Source organism: Carlito syrichta, unplaced genomic scaffold, assembly GCF_000164805.1.
Source record: "Carlito syrichta isolate Samal-C Ts95f unplaced genomic scaffold, Tarsius_syrichta-2.0.1 Scaffold56974, whole genome shotgun sequence".
NCBI classification, from domain to species: domain Eukaryota; kingdom Metazoa; phylum Chordata; class Mammalia; order Primates; family Tarsiidae; genus Carlito; species Carlito syrichta.
The window spans coordinates 796,888-820,261 of NW_007001070.1; the positions used below are offsets into that span (position 1 = coordinate 796,888).

Genomic DNA, 23,374 nt, shown 5'->3' on the forward strand with positions numbered 1-23,374 from the left:
CTTGTTTTATTTATTTTCAAATATCCATGTCTGAAAATGTATACATAGTTTGACTATCAATATTATTTCAAATAAAAAGTGTTTCATAAATAACAAGGCTAGTTTAGCATGTAACTCAATCACACAACACTTTTCCCCAAGATACCCACCATACTTCAGCACACAGCAGAAATGTTTCATGCATACTTCACATTTCTTGGGAGTAGGTGATGGTAAAAAATACAATGATTACTACTAATAAAGTGCCAGCAGATTTACTGAATATTCATTTTGCAACATTAGTACAAGTGAAAACATGTTCGTTTGCTTTTTTAAAAAGGTATATGACATCTTAGTGTTATTGTGAAAATAGTGTTGACCCTGTAGATAACCTGGAAGAGTCTTACAGACCCCCAGGAATTCATGAACCACACTTTGAGAATCACTGCCAGGACAGAAGAGCTTAATTTTCTTGAAAAAAATCTTCATTGGAAAAAAAACCAAACCCACTTATTTAAAATAGACAAAGAATTCCTATATGTGAATTTAAAAATGGTGAACAACACTGTAGATAAAAAGTGCAAGAGATATTTTGGCAAATGCTGTTAGTTACCTACTTGTTATCCCACCACCCTCCTTCCACTGCTTCCTTGCTAGTAGTACTCTGAGTTTAATCAAGACAGCAATATATTTGCTTACATTTTTTGTTTTCTCAGTCTCCCTTCCAGGTAAGGGTAACCAAGTGACAAGGTTCTCACCGATGAATGTAAGTAGAAGGTTACCAGGGAGTTGTTGGAAATATTTTGTGTCCTGACATAGACACCACCCCATCTTTCTTCCCCTTTCTTCTTCATACCAAAGCACAGATTCCCAGAAACACAATAGCCACTGGAGACCCAGGATGCTAAGCCACCATCTGAGGATCATGAAAGAAGAGCCAGAGATATTAACATATTAATGCCATAGAGAGACTAACCCAGCCCAGGATTATTTTCAGTTTTATTTGTTAGGTGGGGGGTGGGGGGAATGAAAAAAACTCTACTTATGGAAGTCCCTGATTGGATTTCTGTTATTTTCTGCTTAACACATTCTTGTCAGATTCTTTTTTTTTAATTTAAATTTGTCAATGATTGAGGTTGACTCTGATTCATTAGTCATAGTAACCATGACATCTCATAGATACTGAACATCACGTGAGAACTCAAATTGTATATCTGAACATGTGCTTTACATATTTAAATGTGTGAATATATATTTACATAATGAATAGATTTCTTCCCAAATTATGTATTTTTTAAAAAGAAATGCTCGCGTCTTTCAGGCAAAACCGAGTTCCTTTCCCAACACCGGTGGGGAGAGGCAGGGATGGAGACAGGTGACATCCCAAACTCACCCTCCCAGCAGTAAAGTCGCCCTCAGCCAGGGATTTGTTATAATCCGTGTATGGGTTCCGAAAGGCCCTTTGAGGCATGATGCAGGAAGAGAGCTCTGTGGCCTCGTAGGAGGATTTTGTCAGATTCTTGGAATGAACAGGCATCAAAGGAAAGAGAATGTTAATAGTTAACAAGTACTTAACTTCACCACTAATTATAGATAAACATATTAAACAAGAAGGAACTATCACCTCACTCCTAGAAGACTGTAAATAAAGAAAAAGTCTGATGGTAGCCAAGTGTTGGAGAGGATGCAGAGCAACAATGATTCTTACAAACTGCTGATAGGATAAGGTACTGATACAACACTTGGAAGATATTCAGCAATACTGAGCAAAGTTGAAATGCTTTCCATTATTACCAAGGAAGAGGACTTTTAGGTAAATAATTTAATGAATATCTTGCATATGTGCCCAGAGAAACCTGAACAAGAAGGTTCACGAAAACATTGTTCAAAAGGTAAAAATTGGCAACAGGCCAAGCTCGGTAGCTCAGCCTGTAATTCCAGCAATTTGGGAGCCCTAGGTGAGTGGATTGCCTGAACCCGTGGGTTCGAGATCGACCCAAGCAACTTGGTCAGACCTCATCTCCACAATAAATCAAAAAAAATTAGCCGGGAGTGGTAGCAGGCACCTGTATTTCCAACTGCTTGGAAGACCGAGGCAGAAGGATCACCTAAGCCCAGCAGTTCGAAGCTGGGGTGGCCAGTGTGCCACTGCACTCCAGTCTGGGTGACAGAGTGAGACTCCAACTCAAAAACAAAAAAAACCCCAAAAAACTGGAAACAACATAAATACTCAATAAAGAAAAATAGACAAATAATAGTACCTTTTTATAATGCAGTATTACATAGCAAGAAAGTAAGTTTGAACAACATAGTTACATCTCTTTTAAAAATACAAGCCGGGCTCAGTGGCTCAGCCTGTAATCCCGCACTTTGGGAGGCTGAGGTGAGTGAATTGCCTGAGCCCGCAGGTTCAATACCTGCCTGGGCAACTTGGCGAGACCTCATCTCCACAATAAATCAAAAATTAGCTGGGCGTGGTAGCGCGCGCCTGTAGTTCCAGCTACTTGGAAGGCTGAGGCGGAAGGATCGCCGGAGCCCAGCAGGTCGAGGCTGCGGTGGTGGGCCACTTGCATTCCAACCTGGGTGATGGAGTGAGACTCCAACTCAAAAAAAAAAAAAAATACATTGATCACAAGGGAGGAACTGGCAGTCATGTGTCACTGCCGGTGGGATGAAGTGGGGCACGTAACAACACAAAGTATACTTGATCCTAAACCAGGGGAAGTGAGGACCAGTTAGAGGCCCAAACTTCATATGTACCTTTAAATATGTACCTAATCCTGACTTGTACCCCATACCTTTATAATAAAATAAAATATGCAGAACCACAAAATTAAATTTGGGTTTTATAATAGTATAATGTCATTTATATAATGACTAAGCAACATATGACTTATGGACACAAAATATATATTAGAATCAGGAACAGACATAGGCATGATACACACTGAATGTGCAATAAGAGCTCTACATGAGGAGAGAGATAGGGAGTGAGACTGTAGAAAGGCCTCAAAGCAGGTCTCAACTGTACCTGAATTGTTTAACTAAAAACAAATAAGGCACTAATATTAACATTTGATAAATATATTATGAACCCATGGGTACTAATAATATTATTTTCTATCGTGTCTATTTGCTCAAATGTTTTATAAGGAGAAATTTTTAAAGAGTTATGAAAAAGATATAACAGGAATAAATTAATTCTCAAACTAAGATAATAGAAAAAGAACAATAAAATAAGGTGAAAGAAATAAGGAAGAAAAGACAAAGGAAGACAAAAACTAAGATTAGTAAAATATAAAGTATTATATATATTGTAAATAGAACTGAATATTTGTTTTTTTGAAAATGTAACAAAATAAGAAACTGTCAGGCATGCATAATTAAGTCAAAATTAAATACAACAAAAGTATATCGCATTAGGAATGAAAAGACAACATGAAACAAGAAGTGATTATAGCAGAATATTATGTGCTACTCTGCATTAATATATTTGAAAACATAAGTATAGATATAAGTATAAATCTTCATGACCTTAGGTTAGACATTCATGACTTAAAAAAACAATGATTTCTTAGGTATGACACCAAAAGTAAGAGCAATAAAAGAAAAGATATGTCAATTAAATTCATCAACATTTAAAACTTGGTGCTTCAAAGTACCCATCCAAAAAATAAAAAGGCAGCCAAGAGTGGCAGAAAAAATTTGTGTATTATATCTAATAAGAGACTTGTATCTAGAGTATATAAAGAACTCTTACAACTCAATAACAAAAAGACAAATAACCCAATCAATAACTGGACCTGGTGTGGTGACAAACCTATAGACCCAGTGCTTGGGGAGACTAAGACAGGAAGATTGCTTGGGGCCAAGAGTTCCAGACCAGTCTAAGAAAAATAGTGAGAGCCTGTCTCTACAAAAAAAATTAAAAAATTAGCTAGGGCTGGGCTCAGTGGCTCTTTGGCAGGCCGAGGCAAGTGGATTGCCTGAGCCCACGGGTTCAAGACCAGCCAGGGCAACTTGGCGAGCCCTCACCTCTACAATAAATAAAAAATTAGCCGGGTGTGGTAGCACATGCTTGTAGTTCCGGCTACTTGGAAGGCTGAGAGAGAAGGATTGCCGGAGTCCAGCAGGTCGGCGCTGGGGTGGCCATGAGCGTGCCACTGCACTCCAGCCTGGGCAACAGAGTAAGACTCCAACTCAAAAAAAAAAAAAAAATTAGCTAGGCATAGTGATGCACGCGTATAATCCTAGCTGCTCAGGATGCTGGAATGGGAGGATTGCTTGAACCCAGAAGTTCAAGATTACAGTGAGTTATGATCCTGCCACTGTATTCTAGTCTGGGTGACAGAGCAAGACCCTGTAAAACAAACAAAAAACAACAACCAAAAATAGGGCAAAGAATCTAAATAGCCTTTTCTTCAAAGAAGATACAAGCACAAGAAAAGATGCTTGACTTCTTTATCACTGATCAGGAAATTGCAAATCAAAGCCACAATGACACAATAATCTATACCCATTAGGATGGTTCTAATAAAAAAGGTAGTTAATAACAAGTGATGACAAGAAAATGGAGAAATGGTAACCCTCATACACTGCTGGTGGGAATATAAAATAACATAACTGCTTTAAAAAATACTGTGGCAGTTCATCAAATGATTAAACACAGAGTTACTAAATGACTTAGCAATTCTAGCCTTAAGTATCCACCCAAGAGAAATGACAACATATCTCTTGCTGGGTGTGGTAGCATTCGCCTATAGTTCCAGCTACTTGAAAGGCTGAGGTGAAAGGATCACCTGAGCCCAGCAGGCCGAGGCTGCGGTGGCTGTGAGCATGCCACTGCACTCCAGCCTGGGCGACAGAGTGAGTCTCCAATTCAAAAGAAAGGAAGGATGGAAGGAAGGAAGGAAGGATGTAAGGAAGGAAGGAAGGAAGGAAGGAAGGAAGGAAGAGGAAGGAAGGAAGGAAGGAAGGAAGGAAGGAAGGAAGGAAGGAAGGAAGGAAGAAAACATATGTCCCCACAAAAACTTACATATGAATGTTTATAGAAGCATTATTCATAATAGCCCCAAAAGCAGAAACAACCCAAATATCCATTAATGCATCAATGAATAAATAAAATGTGGTACATTCATAAAATGGAATATTACTCAGTTATAAAAAGGAATGAAATACTGATACATGCTACAACATGAATGAACCTTGAAAATATTATGCTGCCGGGTGCAGTGGCTCATGCCTGTAATCCTAGCGCTTCGGGGAGGTAAAGGCGAGAGGATTGCCTGAGTCTAGGGTTCGAGACCAGCCTGGGCAATTTGGCAAGATCTTGTCTCTAAAAAAAAAAGGAATAATAATAATAATAATAATAAAATGTGTATGCTACATAACTGAAGGAAAAAATAAAGAAAACATTTTTCTTAGTGCAAGAAGTCAGTTTCTGAAGTCCACATGTTATATGGCTTCATTCACATGAACTCTAGTATAGAGTTAAACTCTAGTATGAAGACTTAAAATAGATTATTGGTTGCTAAAAGTGAGAGTATGGGGAAAACAGAGCTGGAGGGAATGACACTTAAAACATATAGGGTAAGCTGGGTTCCTGTAATCCCACGCCTTTGGGAGGCTGAGGTGAGTGGATTGCCTGAGCCCAGCAGGTTGAGGCTGCGGTGGCCAGGAGCAGCCACTGCACTCCAGTCTGGGTGACAGAGTGAGACTCCAACTCAAAAAAACAAACAAACAAAAAGACATATAGGGTTTTTTGAAGTGATGAAATATTCTAAAACTGTAGTGATGGTTGCACACATCTATGAATTTCTTAAAAATGATTGAATTGTATACTTTAAACACATGACTTTATGGCATGTTAATTATATCTCAATAAAGCTTTTTTAAAAAGTTTCTCCTGGTAATTGATAGAATAAGTAGAAAAAAATTAGGCTGTAGAGAATCTAAACAGTACTATCAACCAATTCAACCTAATTGACATTTATAGAACTCCACACAACAGCTGAACATTTCCTTTTTCAAGTACATACAGAACATTCACCAAGGTAGATAATATTCTCGGCCATTTAAACAAATCTCAACAAACATAAAATATTTAAAATCATGCAAGCTACATTCTCTGCTACAATGAAACCAATTTAGAAACCAATTGCAGAAAGATATTTGAAAAAACTCTTCAAATATTCAGAAATTAAACAATACAATAAATAGCTCATGAATAAAAGAAGAAATCACAAGAGGAATTAGAAAATATTTTAATTGAAGAAAAACAAAAATACAACACATAGAAATCCATGTGCTATCATTAAAGTAGGGCATTGAAAGAAATTTATAGCATCAAATGTTTCTATTCAGAAAGAAGCACTTCAAATCAATGGCATAAGCTTCTACACTAAGAAACTAAAAATTAAGAACAAATTAAATTAAAAAATAAAAGTAAGAAAGAAATAATAAAGACAATGGCAGGAACTGATAAAAATAGAAAAGAAGAAAACCTCAGTGAAACAAAAATTAGTTTTTTGAAACTATTAATAAAATTAATCAATTTCTCACCAGGTCGATCAAAATAGCAAGGAAGAAGATACAACTTACCAATATCAGACATGAAAGAGGGATCATCACTACAAATCCTACAAATAAGGGAATTTTATAAACAACTTATGCCAATAATTTGATAACATATCAAATTAAACAAAGTTATATATAAATATGAATATACTCTTTAAATGGTGCTATGTCCACTAAAGAACCTGAATTTGTAGTTTAAAATCTTCCCACAATGAAAAATTGGGCCAAGAAGACACTATTGGTGAATTCTATCAAACGTTTAAGAAAGAAATAATACCAATTCTAAACTTTTCCAGAAAAAAAAAAGAAAATAATATAGTCCAACTCATTTTTTGAAGTTAACATTTCTTGAAATGTCTTTAATATTAAATATTAAAGACATTTCAAGAAAACTACAGACCAATATCACAATCTCACAAAACAGATTTTTAAAAAAAATCTTAAAGTATTAGCAAATTGAATTCTGAAAGATATAAAAAGAATAATGCATCATGACCACACATGGATTATCACAGGAATTCAAGGTTGATTCAACATTTGAAAATCAATCAAAGGAATGTATCATATCAGCAGACTAAAAAAGAAAATACTTTGATCATCTCAATAGCTACAAAAAACTATCGACAAATCCCAGATCCATTTTCTTGGCAAACTAAAAAGAGGGGGAATTTTCTCATTCTGATAAAATGCATCTATTAAAAAACCTACAATTAACCACATACTTAATAATCAGAAGTTGGATACTTCCTGACCAGTCTGGGCAGCACAGTGACTTCCTCCTAAGAATGGGAACAAAACAATAGATATGCTCTCACCATACCTATTTAATTCTGAACTGAAGATCCTAACCAGTGCAAAAAGAAAGAAAAAGAAATAAAAGTTGTACATATTGAAAAGAAAAAAACATTAATTTTACTCTATTTGCATATGACATAATCATTTACATATAAAGTCTCAAGAATATACCAAAAAAGTTATTCAAACTAATTATTAATTTTAACAAGGACACAAGATATAAGGCCAATACACAAAATCCATTGTATTTCTATATTTTAGCAACAAACAATTAAAAGTTAAATTTTAAAATGACATTTAAAGTAGCATTAAAAAACACAAGGCCAGGCATGGTGGCTTACGCCTATAATCCCAGCACTTTAGGAGGCTGAGGTGAGAGGATTGCCTGAGCCCACAGGTTCAAGACCAGCCTGGCCAGACTTCATCTCTACAATAAACCAAAAAAACATGAACTACTAAAAGTTATTAACAATGTGTTTGCTAATGTCCAAAACATTGCTAAGACAAATTAAAAACCTAAAAAATGGAAAAATATACTTTTTCACATACTGGAAAACTCAATAGTGTTAACATGTCAGTTCACCCCAAACTGATCTATAGATTCACTATAACCTTAAATTCCTAGCAAGCTTTTTATAGAAATTGACAAGCTGATTCTAAAATTTATGTGGAAAAGCAGAAGATCTAGAATAGCCAAAACTATACTGAAAAAGAACAAAGTTGAATGACACACAATTGGTTTTAAGATTTACAAAGCTGCAGTTTCAAGATGTACTATAAAGTTACAGCCAATGTGGTATTTGTGTAAGGGTAGACATATACATCAATAAAACAGTAGAGAGAGTCCAGCAGTTTCTAAACGACAGCACCAAGGTAATGCAATGGAGAAAGAATTTTTTAACAAACAGTACTGAAAAAAATTAGATATTGGTGTGCAATAAAAAACAAAAAACAGAATTTGACTCTTACTTTGTACCATATTCATGTCTATATCCTAGCTGTCAAGAGTGAAAAAGGTAGTGTGTGTGTGTGTGTGTGTGTGTGTGTGTGTGTGTGTGTGTGTGTAAACCTGCTTTTTCTTCTGAAGTTTTCATATGGATGTGTTTGACATAAAAGAGATAAGGTGACCAATAGTCCCAGTTTGCCTGGAACTGAGGGATAGCTCGAGATGTGTGACTTTCAGTTTTAAACTCAGGCAAGTTCCAGACCAACCAGGAGAAGACAGTTCCCCCACAACAGAGGTATTATCAATTTACCCACTATATTCAGTTTCCCTTCTAGCTCTCCTTTCCACAGCTCATAACTCTGAATGACCGCAGCCTCTTTGCTCACAGTTGTGGACCAGAGCTAGGTCAATCAAACTTCCACTAAATAAAATCTAAACTGAGTGGCAGGGCTGAACATGGTGGCTCATGCCTGTAATTCCAGTACTTAGGGGGGCCTAGGCAAGAGAATTTCTTGAGCCCAGAAGTTTGAGACCAGCGAGGACTAGTCTCTAAAAAAAAAAAAAAAAATCGCACACACACCAAAAAAATTAACAAGCCACAGTGGTGCCTGTCTATAGTACCAGATAAGTGGGAAGGTAAGGCAGAAAGATCACCTAAGCCCAGGAGGTCCAGGCTGTGGTGAGCATGCCCAGCATGCCACTGCACTCCAGCCTGGGCGACAGAGTGAGATCCCAACTCTTATAAAAAAAAAATACGTAAATAAATAAGCCGAGAGGCAAAAAGGGTAAAGGTCATTTGACAATCATGGATCTTGGAGATGGAAAGTCACATGGATTCAGACCTGAGATAGCATTACAAGGGTCGTATTTGCAGATGGACAGCATCGAAAGCTGGTGTGCAGAAGCAAGTGAGCAAAGAGAAGTATGAACAGGAACATGAAGCGACACAATTTTGGCTGCAGACAACTTCTTGGTGCCAAGCCATTCTTGCTGTTCTCAGATTCTTGGTAATTGCTTGGAAGAATCCTCCTAAAGGATGTTGTTATCGAAATGCCTGGCCCTTTAGCCAGATTGTAGGAGTCTGATGAACAGAACCCTGACATCTCTCACAGTAGATGTGCACTGCACACACACCCACTATATGTGGGTGGAATTAATTACATACTGTGATAGTGAATGTCATATGTCAAATTGGCTAGGCTATGATGCCCAGTTGTTTGGTCAAACTTTAGTCTGGGTTTTACTGTGAAGGTATTTTGTAGATGTGATTAGCATTTACAATCATTTGATTTTAAATAAAACAAATTACCCTCCATTATGTGGATGGACCTCATCCAGTCAGTTAAAAGCCTTGAGAGCAAAACAGTTGAGGTTTTTCCAAGAAGAGAAAATTATGCCTCAAAATTATAATCGAAATCTTGCTTAAGTTTCCAACCTACTGGACTGCCCTATAGATTTCAGACTTGCCAGTCCCCACAATCACATGAACCAATCCTTAAAATAAATTATATAAATACACCCCCACACACATGCATATCCTATTGGCTCTGTTTCTCTGGAAAACCTGGATTGACGTATATGTTAATGCTAACTGGTCTTGAAGTGATTGAATCATAACTTCAGAACAGTAGGGAAGCAGGAGACACTAGGGACCGCAAGATAAGGCACACACCTCTTTCTCCATGCCCGCAGCACCAGCTCCTAAGGGCAGAACCCGTGCTGACAATATGACCCCTCTCAGAGAATCCCCCTAGGAGGTGACTGCCCAGCAGCTGGTGTGTTCTCTTAACCCAGGTACCTTTTGTTCTAAGCTAAAGAACTTTGATCTTCTGGAAAACAGAAAGGAATTGGACTAGGCATAGAGGGAACGTGCTTATGCTCGTGTTTACTAAGTATGTATCAGGGTTCGCTGGTACCATTTCGTTTCATCTTTCTTACACATCTGGGACATAGGTCCTGTTATCATCATTTCTAGTATGTAAGAGGGAAACTGAGGCTCAAGAAGGCATGAGTATCTTGCCAAGCTCAAATTAACTGAAATACAGCCAGTTAGAAAGAGGGCAGCCAAAATTTGAAACCAGGCAGTCTGACCATCGTACAAACTGCCGCTGGCATAAAGAAGACAAAGGCCTGACACGGTGTCAGCAGAAGGTCTGTCAATAGTGCCAGGCTGTTTTATATTGTATTCAGTACTGCCCTTGCTATAGGAGTAACGTAGACACGGGGCTGGTCACACTACGCCATCCTTCCATCGCTCCCTCCAACTTTGTAACTGTGAATGGCTCCTCCACCCCACTCACAGCTCAAGAGCACATCTCTTGTGAAGCCTGGGCCCTCTCTTGCTAGAACAAGGACAAACCCAAGATCTCCCACTAAGGCCATGATGCCCCACATGTGTTGGGACTTGGTGTAATTATCATGGGGAAATCAACACATCTCGCCTGCAACCACAACTCCTTGTTGGTAATTCCTTCAGCATGGAGACATAGAGAATCAACGTGCCAATGGGGAGCTCTGGATCCTGGTCTTAGTTCTGTTCCTTCTCTGCTCTGGGACCCAAACCACTTAATCTATAAAATGAGGGGGCTGCACATATCCTGGAGACAGTGACAAGACATTCTAAATCTTTAACATCTCGCAAAATTTGAATATGAGAGTCCAACCATGGTGACCTGAATATAAGCACAAACAGTGAAATAACAGAATAGAAATAAATGACCCCTGAGGCCTAAGGTTGTATAATTCTGATAAGACATGGAGTAAGTAGGTGTGAAAATGAACTCTGAGAATTTAGACCCCAACATCTAATGCAAAATCTGTCTCCAAAGGGGGAAACCACAAGAAGCTTTTCTAATCCTTAGGAGAGAAAAACCTGGACAGCAGTAATGCTAACCACTCCAAGAGATAGCAAAGGGACAGGCAGACATCTGCAACCTGTTACTTCAGCCCAGCTACTCTGAGCTGGAGTGAGACCTGGGGTCAGGTTACAGGGAGTCAGGAGATAACCAGCTGGAGGACATTCTTAAAACTATCCCTGCTGACCTCCAGGCCGCAGGGTGGTGGCAAGATAAACAGCCTGAGACAAGGGGAGAGAATAAAGCCTAGGCAGCTCAGGCCAACATCCCCCAGTCGGGGCCCTGCAACAGTGCAGGAAAGGCATCTCCCTCCACATAGAGTTGAGCAAAAGTCAGTCTTGTTCAAACAGCCCTGGGGCTTTTGGCAGCAGCAGGGAGAATGAGAGAGAACAGGAGAGGGAGGGGAAACTGCACTGAAATTCAAGTTCCCTGCTGGTCCACTCATCACTGACCAGCTGTGTGACCCTGGGCACGGGCTTTGTTCTCTAACAATGGTTTGGCCATCTGTGTCTCCCCAAAAGTCGTTTATTGAAACCCTGATTCTAATATGATGGTATTAGGGGGTGTAGCCGTTGGGAGGTAAATAGGTCATAAGAGTGGAGCCCCAGCAAATGGGATTAGTGCCCTTATAAGAAGAGGCCAGAGAGCTAGCACACTGTCTTCCCTCCATGTGAGGATACAGGTGAAGTTGGCCATCTGCAACCAGAAGGAGAGCTCTCAAGAGACCCCAATCATGCTGGTACCTGACCTCAGACTTTCAACCTCCAGGGCTGTGAAAAATACAGGTACATTGTTCAAGCTACCTAGTGTATGGTAATGTATTACAGCAGCCCAGACTAACACACCTCCACCCCATGTCCACATGCCCAAGCTCTCCAGGAGCCTGCAGAAACACTGGAAAGGGATGAGCTCTCCTCTCCTCTTTGTGTCTCCCCCTCAGCGGTGGAGAGAGCGTGTGTCTTTTCCTGGATCCTCAGTAGCATAACCGCTACTGAGCTTTACTAACTCTCGCTAATTGTATTGGTTTAATCTGTACTAGGTGGTTTACTAGTGAGGTTGAACATTTTTTCACATCTTCATAGTGATTTAAAATTTCCCTCCTGTGAATTATTTGTTCATACTTTTCCCCATTTTTCTATTGGTTGTTTGTCTTTTGCTAATTGATTTGGAGAGCTTCTTTATGCTTTCTGAATGCATATATCCTTTGTTATATATGTTGCAACCATTTTTCTCTCATTTATCTCCTATGACATTTTTTTAAGATTTGGTATCTTTTATTAAGAAGATTTTTAAAAATCTAGTCATGCTTTACTATTTTTCTTTTATCCTTGTGTTTTATTTCAAGAAAACCTCCCCTTTCCCCAATAGACTCTCATACCTTATTACTTTTATAATCTTGTTTTGTTTTTGCTTTTCTTTGTTAAACTTTAATCACCTGAAATATATCTTTTTCATCATAAGAGAAGCTGTGAGGAGGAAACTTCCTTGTGTTATAGGAGGAAGCACAAGGAACTTGAATCCCAGCAGGCTGGGGTTCAGATTTTAACTCCCCTAATCATTTCCCAGAGCAGGTTGCTAAGGCTTCCTGAGATTCCACTTGCATGACTAAAATGGAGAGGATACCTCATTTCACTGATTCAAAGACATATATTTTAACAATTCTGAAATGTCTTATAACCATTGGTGTATCATGGGTTAATTTACAGTTTTCTTAGTAGGGCATAAAATAATAGTGTATCTTTCAATCAAGTGTCCTCAGATTTTACAAAATACATAAGCATACATCTTCCAGGTCACTGAGGGGTCAGATAAACTGAGGTCCTTAAAAAGCCTAGCAAGGCCAGACAGGCACCCTAGCTGGGTGAGTTCTCCTTCATTCCAAAGAATGCAGCTGCTCTTAGACTGGCCTCCCACCCTGGCCTTTCCTCTTTGGCATCTAGAAGCTGTGTCCTCTCTGGGGACCCCTTCAGGCTGCCCCTACGAAAAACCCTCAGCTGAACAAGGTTGCTAGTTCTTCTTTCCTTGTGGATCCAGGATGTTCAAAGCTGACAATTAAAGGCTCCACATAAGGTTACTTCTTCTCCACAGCCACAAAAACTGCAGCCCCCAACCCTGAGGACACCCACACCTGCCAGGTACCATGAGTAACCCCTCACCCACTCACAACAGCCTCTGCCCTGACTACTCTCCCTGCCCACCTGGTGAGTTGAGGACTTTACAGCTTCTAAAAGTGCTGGTGCTAGAGGGGAGAGCAGTGAGCCCTGGTGCCTTTTGCAGACACAGATGCCTCACTAAGAACCACACCACAGAACTTGGGGAAAGCAGGAAGGAAACAGGAGTAGGTAGTAAGGTACCAGAAGCCTGAAGCTGGTTCCATGCATGCAGGGTGGACTTTGGGCAATTTACACAGTAGCCATTCAATCCTCACAACCAGCCAGGGAGGAAGACGGTTTCATTAACCCCCTTCCCCATTCCAGATGAAGGACGTGAGCTGCAGCAGGGAAGTGATGCATCTTAGTGATGCTGAAACTGCACCTCTGAAGGGTTCACTCATCTGTATAGCTGTCCTACCTTCCTGGCCACCATACTGAGGCAGAACAGGAGGCTGGGGAGCCAGAAAGTGTGATCCCATCAATGTCAATACCACAAAACTGAATGGAGAACCTACCACAACTGTCTCCTGTAACTGTAAATGGCTCCCCACCTCACTCACAACTCAAGAGCACATCTCCTGTAAAGCCTGGACCCTCTCTTGCTAGAACAAGGACAGATTCAAGAAGATCTCCCACTAAGGCCATGATGTCCCACATGTGTTGGGACTTGGTGTAATTATCATTGGGAAATCAACACATCTCACTTCCAACCACAACTCTATGTCTAATTCCTTCAGCAAGGAGACACAGAGAATGTCTACTTTGTCCTGATGGGTGGAGAAGAAAGGTCTGGTCCCCAGCTACTCCCCATATGCCCCAAACTATCAGCAGCACAAGCCAATCACACACACACACACACACGCGCGCGCGCGTGCACACACACACACACACACCCACACACACACCAAGTTTCATCATGTCTTTCAAAGACTCTCAGCCTTTGTCCCATTGCCTTGCTCAAGAGGGGTCCATGTCTACAGTCACAACCTGGGTATCCCAGGTCAAAAGCTGTGCCTCTGATTACCATCACATCACAACAATTCCCCGTGGACTCTTCCCATACCCACCATAATGCCACACCTTTACATCATCCATTGGAAAGCCTATCAGTATCCCAAGGACCAAGAGCAGATTTTTATTGGAAAAACTGGATTTCCTCCGATATATCCTAAAAAATAAATTTGCAAACCACCAAGGGGTGATGATTTGACACCCACTGGAAGGGCCCCACCCTCTAAGTCACCTCCCATTGCTGAAATTCCAGAAAGACGGGTTGGCCAGGCAGTGGTGTGGCTGCTCCCTTAGCCTAGAACCAGTGATAGAGCACTCAGGAAGAAACCTGAGTTAATTCCAAGGGTATTTGCCACCAGAACCAGGAAAAGAAGGAATTGAATATGACTTGGTTCTTATGGGCCTGTATGGTGGCAGAAGCTTCATCACTTGTCAAAGAAGTTCTTTGAATCCACCAAACAACTGTTGGGAAAAGGTTGCTATTCCCACTGCAAAGTGACTTTCCAAGGTCACCCCTGTGAAACCAGAATGAAAAGCCAGGTGGCCTGGATCAGCAGCCATAAAAAAAGAAGGAAATCATGTTTTTTGCAGCAACGTGGATGGAACTGGAGAACATCAGCCTAAGCAAACTAACTCAGAAACAGAAAACCAAACACTGCAAGTCCTCATTTATACATGAGAGTTAAATGGTCATTGAGGTGGAAATAATAGACCCTGAGGACACTAAAAAAGGGAAGCTGGGAAGGCTTAGGGTTCAGAAGTTACCTATTAGGTACATTGTTTACTATCCGGGGAATGAGTCAGCTGAAGTCCAATCCCCACCAGCACACAAAATGTCCATGTAATAAACATGCACTTATACCCACTGAATCTAAAATAATTTTTTTTTGAGTCGGAGTCTCACTCCGTCACCCAGGCTGGAGTGCAGTGGCACACTCACGGCAACCCCAGTGTCGACCTGCTGGGCTCTGGTGACACTCCACCTCAGCCTTCCAAGTAGCGGGAACTACAAGTGAGCACTACCATGCCCAGCTAATTTTTGATTTATTGTAGAGATGGGATCTCGCCAAGTTGCCGGGGTTGGTCTCGAACCCGCGGACTCAGCCAATTCACTCGCCTTGGCCTCCCAAAGTGCTGGGATTACAGGCTGAGCCACCAAATGCGTCCAAAATAAAAAGTTTTTTAAGAAAAAAATATAGTATCAACCCAGCTCAAGAGTGGAAAAATAGTCTATGATGTTATTTCCTACCTTAGAAACCCTCGGGAGATGAGTTAATGGAACTTCCCTGGGGTGGGAAGTCTGGAGGAGTGGGCAGTGCCCTCCAAATACACCTCAGAGTTTCAAGGGGTGCCTACCTACAGGTAACAGGTACTAGGGCATCTCTCTGGAGTCAGGTGGACAGCCCTGTGTCACCATGGATCCACTTTTTTTTTCCTTGAGGTGGAGTCTTACTCTGTCACCTAGGCTGAGTGCAGTGGCATGATCATGGCTCACTACAGCCTCGACCTCCTGAGCTCAAGCAAGTTTCCTGCCTCGGTCTCCCAAAGTGCTGGGATTACAGGCATTAGCCACCTCATCTAGCTACCAATGGATCCACCTCTAATGATTTTCTTCTTATGTGATTTCCGAGCTCCCCTTCAGAAGCTGTCAACACCCTTACTCATCCTCTGCTGCCTTAACCGGTCCCTAGGACCCACACTCAGCCTCAGGTTACCAATTCTCATGGCACAAGAGACTTTTTATTTATTTTCCCAGCACTAATTAGTGTCTTCCACAGGGTTCTGGATACCCTCCTCTTTTTCTCTCCTTATCACATATATCCTCTGAAAAAAGATAAAACATTTCCTCAAGAGACTTGTTACTTGGAGATCTGCATGGCAACAGGAAACATTTTCTTAACAAAAGGAATGGGCACTGTTGGTGAGTCATCACTATGAGAAATTGGGAAGTAGATTCTGTGGGCTGCCTCCCTAACTCCTGCCTCCCCCTCCCCGAACTGTCCTGGAATCACTATCCCCAGTGCCCAGGAAAGAGGTCGTGAGCAACAGCTGCAAAAGAGCTGTAGTCCAAATATCCGGAGCACCCACTCCCCTGACTCCCCAGTGCTCTGACACAGTTTCCGTCCCTAGATAATCCAAGTGAACAAACCAAGAAACTGTTAGAATAAACAGAAAAATTGTAGAAGGGGTTTGGGTAAAATCAGCTTGTCAGCCAGGCATGATGGCTCATGCCTGTAATCCTAGCATTTTGGGAGGCCAAGGTAAGAGGATTGCTTGAGCCCAGGAGTGCAAGACCAGCCTAGGCAACAAAGTGAGACCTCATCGTCACAAAAATCAAAAAATTAGCCAGGCATGATGTTACAAGCCTGTCGTCCCAGCTACTCAGAAGGCTGAGGCGGAAGGATCACTTGAGCACAGAAGGTCAAGGCTGTGAGTAGTGATTGTGCCACTGACTTCCAGCCTGGGTGACAGAGTAAGATTCCAATTCAAAACAAAACAAAAAAAACAGGATGCCAAAATCAATGGTGTCTCAAGAATACTTTATAACAGCAAGAATAGGAATGGGGCAGAAAACAGTTTCAAGCATGGATTTCCCTTGGTGCTGAGTAACTTCACTGTACCATGCTAAGAATCTGAACCTTGAGGGATCCACTTCTTCCTTGGCTAAATCACCTGTATAATGGGGGGAGGAATAAAATATTTATACCTTCCCTCAGAGGGAAAAAAGTATAGGAAACAATGAAACCAATACATAGTGGAGTTAATGTCCAAGTAATAATTGTTATTACAATTTGGTTATGAGACTTCTACTAAAAGCATAAAAAATAAACCTTGAAAGATGAAATAAGTAATGTAAACAAAGGCATTACAAAAATCGATCTAAAATCTGATCTAACATCCCTACCAACAAAATCATGGAGAAGAATATAAAAACATGCTTATGTTTCTAATCTACAGTAAATAATGTTTCATTCCTGATAAAGATAATGGTCTTGAATACATTTACTAAAATAAGTTTTAAGATGCCATATGCTATTTAATATACATTCTTCAATAGAGTTTTCTAAAACAAAATGGCATCAAAAGGCTGGGGGGAATGCAGGCAAATGTACACTAAGTAAATGCAAAGAAAAAAGCAGTCAAGCTAAAATCTGAGGCAAAATCCTAGAAGTGAAAATGGAATGACTTATAAGTATAATGAAAAGACGACAGAGTTGTCACTACTCTTGTGTACATTATTGTATACCAGCATCCCCAACAAATCCCAAAGCACAAGTATATTGTGATTTTTTTATACTTTTACTGAAGATGGTCAAGGTCTAGGGGAATGATTGTATTGCACAACCCACAGACTTTTACTCAAAAAAGAAATCCTTTAACATCTGTCCCTCCAGTCAAGCCCCTCTGACACAACACATGCAGGGGTGTGAGCCACTACTCAGCCACATACACCCAATCCTACCCTAGGTCTTGGTCTCGATTCTGGGATAGAAGCTTCAACAGTGCAAGCAATGTTAGTGGTCTCATGACACTTTAAGGCTGATGAAGGGGACAGACCATAAATAAGCAGATATATGAAGAAGGAGAAGGAGGAGAGGAAGAAGAAGAAAAAAGAGAGGAGGAGGACATGAAAAAGAAAAAAGAGTAAGAAGAGTAGGGATATGAGAAGGAAAAGGAGGAGGAGATACAAATCTGCAAAGACAGAAAGCAGATCAGGGGCTTCCAGGGGCTGAGGGGAGTAGGGCATAAGGAGGGACTGTTAATGGACATGGGGTTTCCTTTCAGGGTGCTAAAAATGTGCTGGAACTAGACAGTGGTGATAGTTGGACAATACTGTGAATGTGCTAATTGTCAGTGAATTGCACACTCTAAAATGGCTAAAATGGTAAATGTCATATTGTGTGTGTTTCACCACAATTTTTTAAAACCAAAATTTTCAGATGAGGCAAGTGCTAGGAAGAAAAGTGGTAGGATGTTGTAAGAAGGAGATTGGGACGGAGTTCACTGAGAGTGGGTGGTCAGTGATGAACTCAACATTTAACCGAGAGACTCATGATCAAGGAAGCAGCCTTATGAGGATTCGGGGAAAGAGCATTCCACGCAGAGGGACACATGGAGGAAATTAGGTTGGAGAAGTAGGCAGGTACCAGCAAAAACCATTCATATCTTATTGTGAACGCAATGGAGGCCACCAAGGCAGGGGGATGCATGAACTGATTGATGTGTCAAAAGGTCTTTGGCTGCTGTATGGAAAAGGAGTTGTAAGATTGAGCGTGAGGCCAGGGTCACTGTATAGCACTAGGAATATCTGCAGGCAGGTGCAGTGTTCCTTGCAGGGTTGGCGTTCAAAGTCGGGACTCCCATGTCTGGAAAGGGGACATACTGAGGCCAGGAGGGCTCAGATCTAGCAAGGTTGCCAGGGTAACTGGATAGTTCCCCAGGAAACAGAGAGAAGGCAGATGTCCAGTGAGAAGGATTCCATTATGCAGCTTCCCATAGGACACTGGGGGGTACTTAATGCTGAGACCCAGGGAGAATACTGAAGATGGTGACTCTCTCGGACTCCAGGCACAGCCGGCAGACAGTAGGCCTGAGTGGTGGAAGCTCATCATGAGTCCAGCTGTGGAGGACAGGGGCAGTGCAGGTTGGAGCCCCACAGGGCTTAGAGCACACCACAGGCTGGAATGAGGGCAGGCCAGTGAGCTGGCAGAGGGGTGCGGGGCTTCTGACACAGGGCTGACTGCGTGGAACACCTAAAGAAAAAGAAGCATCCCCTAAGTATGCAGACTTGGTTCACAAACAGGAGAACAGGAATGATGTCTGGCTCCCAGGCAGAGGCCTCCAGGCCAATGAGGAGGTGATCGTGGAGGAACCAACTTGACTGGCAGAAACTGTCAATCAGAGCAGAACCAACAGGTCTCAACAAGGAAGCTTCCTGATCAGCAGTGTGGACACATGTCCCGAGTCGTATCCTCAGACCACACCAGCTCCAGTCATGAGAAACTGGGATAAGCGAACAAGCACAGAAGAGTCTCACGAGGTTGTAAAGTTTGTCATTCTTAACACAGGGTGTGCATCCTTGTGGTGGCCAAGGGGAACAAAGAGGGGGACGAGACGGCATGAGTCATGGTAATAATGATGGAGGGGCTTGACCTGGTTTAAATTTTTCAGGAACATAACGTGATCACATGCCTTCTCCAAGTCAATATAATAACCCAAATTCCCATTGGACAACAAATTTTGTCAGAAATGCGATAAAACCATAAATGTGATGGCACATGAGAAAACTACCAAACTGGGGGGTCTACATCTTCCAGAGAACTGTAGAACACTAGAAGGTTCTCAGCAATGTGTAATGTGAAAACCAAAAAGAAATGCCACATGCTCAAGGGAATGATGTGTGCCAGCTGTGACCTCATCTCCCCTCCTTCTTTCCTTTCACAATATACCTCCAAACTGTCACCCCAGCTTATTTCTGTGGGTTCCAAATGTGTATCTCAGGATCAGTAAATCCCCTGAGGTTCTATTAATTAAGAATGACCAACATCACCAGTGTTATGCCCACTCTCACCAGACACAATTTGAGGACTGCAAGGGGACAGGGCACACCTTGTCCTGCCTGCCCGCAGTACCATGGGGAGTGTTACCTGAGTCCTAGGATTGCTGAGGTCAGGTCTGCGAGGAGCTGGGAAATGTACCCAGAAAAGAAGAGAAGGGAAAGGGAGGACAAGCAGGACTGGGGACAATGGCCAGGAGGAGGCACAATGTAATTTCAGGCTGACTAGGAATGAGCTCAGGGATCCCAAGGGGCCAGCACACAGCTCAACAGGGGCAAAGGAGATGCTTCCTTCAGGACAAACTGTGGGGGAGGAACCAAGGAAACAGCCTGTGAAGGAAAGGAAAAGATCCAGTCAATGGAATCTGTCCCTGCACACTGTTGCCCTGAGACGCCACATAGCATCAAGCCTCAGCCCTGGTGTTCTGTTCGACTGGGTTCCCTATGATCCATCTACTCACAATTTCCAGGACCTAAGCACCATCCAGTCAGCATTTCGTAATGGTGGATAAGTGAATGGTTGAACAAATGAACATATGCACAGATCATTTGTTTAAATGGAGTCTTGAGTTTGGAAGTAAATGAATAGAAAAGGTCAGTCACCAGACCCCAGGTCACAGGTGTAATAGTTGAGTGATCTTGGATATATTGCATCAATTCTGTGAACCTCACCTTCCTTATCTGAAATGGGGTCACGGGGCTTGTCCTGCCACTCCATAGGAATATGGAAACAGTAAGGACAGGACTGGCATTTACAGGTCAACGTAAAGCTTGTGGACAAGGTATGAGGCTGTTTTGACCCTTCATCATGACCCCAGGACATGAAGCAGGCACTATGCATCCTGGACTCCAGCAAAAAGGTTCTTCAGGCTCCTGGTTAGGGCCCTCACCCTCTGGCCTCTGGGTGGCAAGCCCAGACAGTCCCAAGAGGCAGACTGAAGCAAAGAGCTGGGAATCCAGATGGGATCCTGACCTGGATATGCTCATTCCCCAGTGTGTTTCCCTTCTTTTCCAGTCTGTACAAATCAGAAAATTAATTACCAGAAAAGAGTCTTCTGCTCCAGAAACTCAAATGAGTTTAATGTGTAATTTATACATAGAAATGTAGATGTCAACGTGTGACAAATCTCTGTATAAATATTTTTGCAGTTAAATTTTTAGGCATCTGTCTTCCTCCCAGAAGAGTCACCCTACAGATGACATGAGGCCCCAGGGGTCAGGCCGGGTTGGGCTGGCGATACAGCTTGTCATTTTACCAGTGCGTGGTGCAGCTGTCAGCGCAGCCTGGACCAGAGGGCCCCAGCCTTGACACCAGTCACCTGCAGCCAAGGCACAGCTCTACCACAACTTCCCCCTTGGGTCCTGCTGTGTCTTGTTCCAAATAGGGATTGAACACCATGTGCCAGCCCTGCGTGAGGCCCAAGGGAGGAAGGCAGAATGGAGCATGCCTCATGCTCCAGCAGCTTTGAATCCACTGGGAGAGCAAGGCATGCAGGTGAGGAATTACAATGACAGGGTGGCAGGTGCTAGGGCAGGGCTGGATCCTACGTGCCAGGCGGCTGTAGAGAGCAAGTATTCCCCTATGCCAGGAGCAGCCCCAAAGACTCCAAGGCATGGGGCCAGTCCTGAAAGAGTTTGTCAGGTGGATGAAGACAGAACACATTCCCAGTAGTAAGAACTACACATGCGAAGACCAGAGGCAAAGGCAAGAATGTGAGTGTGGCCTGTGGCATATGATGGGGATGGGCCAGCAGTGAGCCTGGCATGGAGAAGAGCCAGATCCCCAAGGGTCCTGCATGCCCAACCCTGAAACAGGACTTTGTCCTGGACTGAAAGTTTCAAAGAGGGGAGTTGTTGTGGAGGCAAACGAGAGAGAAGGCCAGTGAGCTTTGCAAAGTATAAAGTGAGTGCAGCGTCCACATAAACTCCCAGCCCCAGCAGGATCTTGGGTCCTGCACCAAGATAAGCCCCAGCAGCCTGCCTGCTTCTGGCCCCGGAGTCCTGAACCACCTCCTTTATCCACTATACCCATCCACATGCTTGGCTGGCACATGGCTTTCACACAAACCACCTGAAACATAGATAAGGCCCTTGCTTCTTCTCTGCAGTTGCTACTGCTACTTGAGGCTCATCGCTCATTATGCAAGATGTTCCCTGACACTCTCTCTCCAGATGCCCAGTGGGGCTCCAGGCACAGCCCAAAGCACCCTCTTACACAAGGATCTGGAGGCAGAAACACAATAGCAGCAGAGGCCCTAGTTGAGAGCTGCTGTGCCATGCACTCAAGGCAGAGAGGAACTGCATGTCTCCACTGCACCCTGGCCCAGAACCAGCGGTAAGGGTCACAAGTATGCCCTCACTTACCATGCCATTACCAGCTAAACTGAGCTCACTCTAAGGTCCAAATGGCATCTTCACAGAACTTTAGCCTTTCACAATAAGACAAAGCAAGTCCCCACTCTCCCACCCCAGCAGGACCCTTGGAGAGCCCCTGCTGCAGCCCTGAAGCCCTAAAGTCCTGATCAAAAGACAAGAACCCGGGCTCATGGAACCAGATGCCCACAGGACAAAGGTTTCAAGCCCCCCAGCCTCATCATACCAGTGCCCATCTTGACACAGAGCCCAGTCTGGCCTCGCTAGCTTTTCCACCTCCTGGAGAACTGGTAGCCAGTCCCTCGGTGACTCGCAGTCACATACCTCTCTTGGCCTTCGGGGGCCTGAGGCCCTCGGCCTGGGCCAGGGTCTCCCAAGCCTCCTGCTCCCTCCAGCGCCTCAGCTGCTCCTCTCGCATCTTGTAGAAGAGGATGTGCTTCTGCACATCACTGAGCTCGGCGAGGAGCTCAGGGTCGATGTACATGTCATGCAGGATCTGCTGCAGCATGATGCCACCTGGTATGCACAGGCTGGAAGAGCAGCCAACCCGGCACACAAGGCCAGACAGGACACCCTAGGCTGCTCTTCACCCTGGGCTCCTCACTCCGGGGCCACTCTCGGTGGCAGCATCATCGGTGCAGCATCATCAGTCTGCCTCAGCTCCCAGCAGTGACGAACTCATCTCCTCTGCCCAGAACAGCAAAAGAGGCCAAGCAGCAGGAACCAAAGAGGCAGAGGGGACCCTACAAGGGGGAACGGCCACAAGGAGCAATCTAGTCCTTCCGTTGGGTCACCAATCACCACATCCCAGCAGCGCCTGCGTCTCAGCCTCACCTAGGGTTCTGGGACAACGGGGAGGGCCCACACCTCCAGCTCAGTCATGCAATGCCTGGGCCCAGCCCTGCCTAAGCCAGTAGGTGTCGAGTGATCTGTTAGTGGAAGGTAACAATGACACCAGCTGTATCAATGACACTGCCCCGGCCAGCTGGGAACTGATCTCTCCTCTGCAGATAAGAGGAGGAGGAGGAAGAGGCAGATTTGCCTACGAATTCCATGTCTTTTGAACCAATTTCAAGCAGAGGACAGAAGAGCTAGCCAGGAGCTGCTAGGACCCTCAGCCCCTTACTCT

The 23,374-nt window shown here is 43.0% G+C and overlaps 1 protein-coding gene across 1 annotated transcript in view; it reads right to left on the bottom strand.

Moving 5' to 3' along the window:
- SH2D4B (SH2 domain containing 4B) overlaps positions 1-22,753 on the bottom strand; it is a 90,753-nt gene extending 68,000 nt beyond the window's left edge. The window contains exons 1-2 of the mRNA XM_008049890.1: positions 22,570-22,753; positions 22,248-22,250 (exon numbers count right to left, since the gene is read on the bottom strand). Coding sequence (XP_008048081.1) covers positions 22,248-22,250; positions 22,570-22,753 — 187 coding nt within the window. The remainder of the gene's footprint in view (positions 1-22,247; positions 22,251-22,569) is intronic.
- Positions 22,754-23,374: the final 621 nt, after the last annotated feature.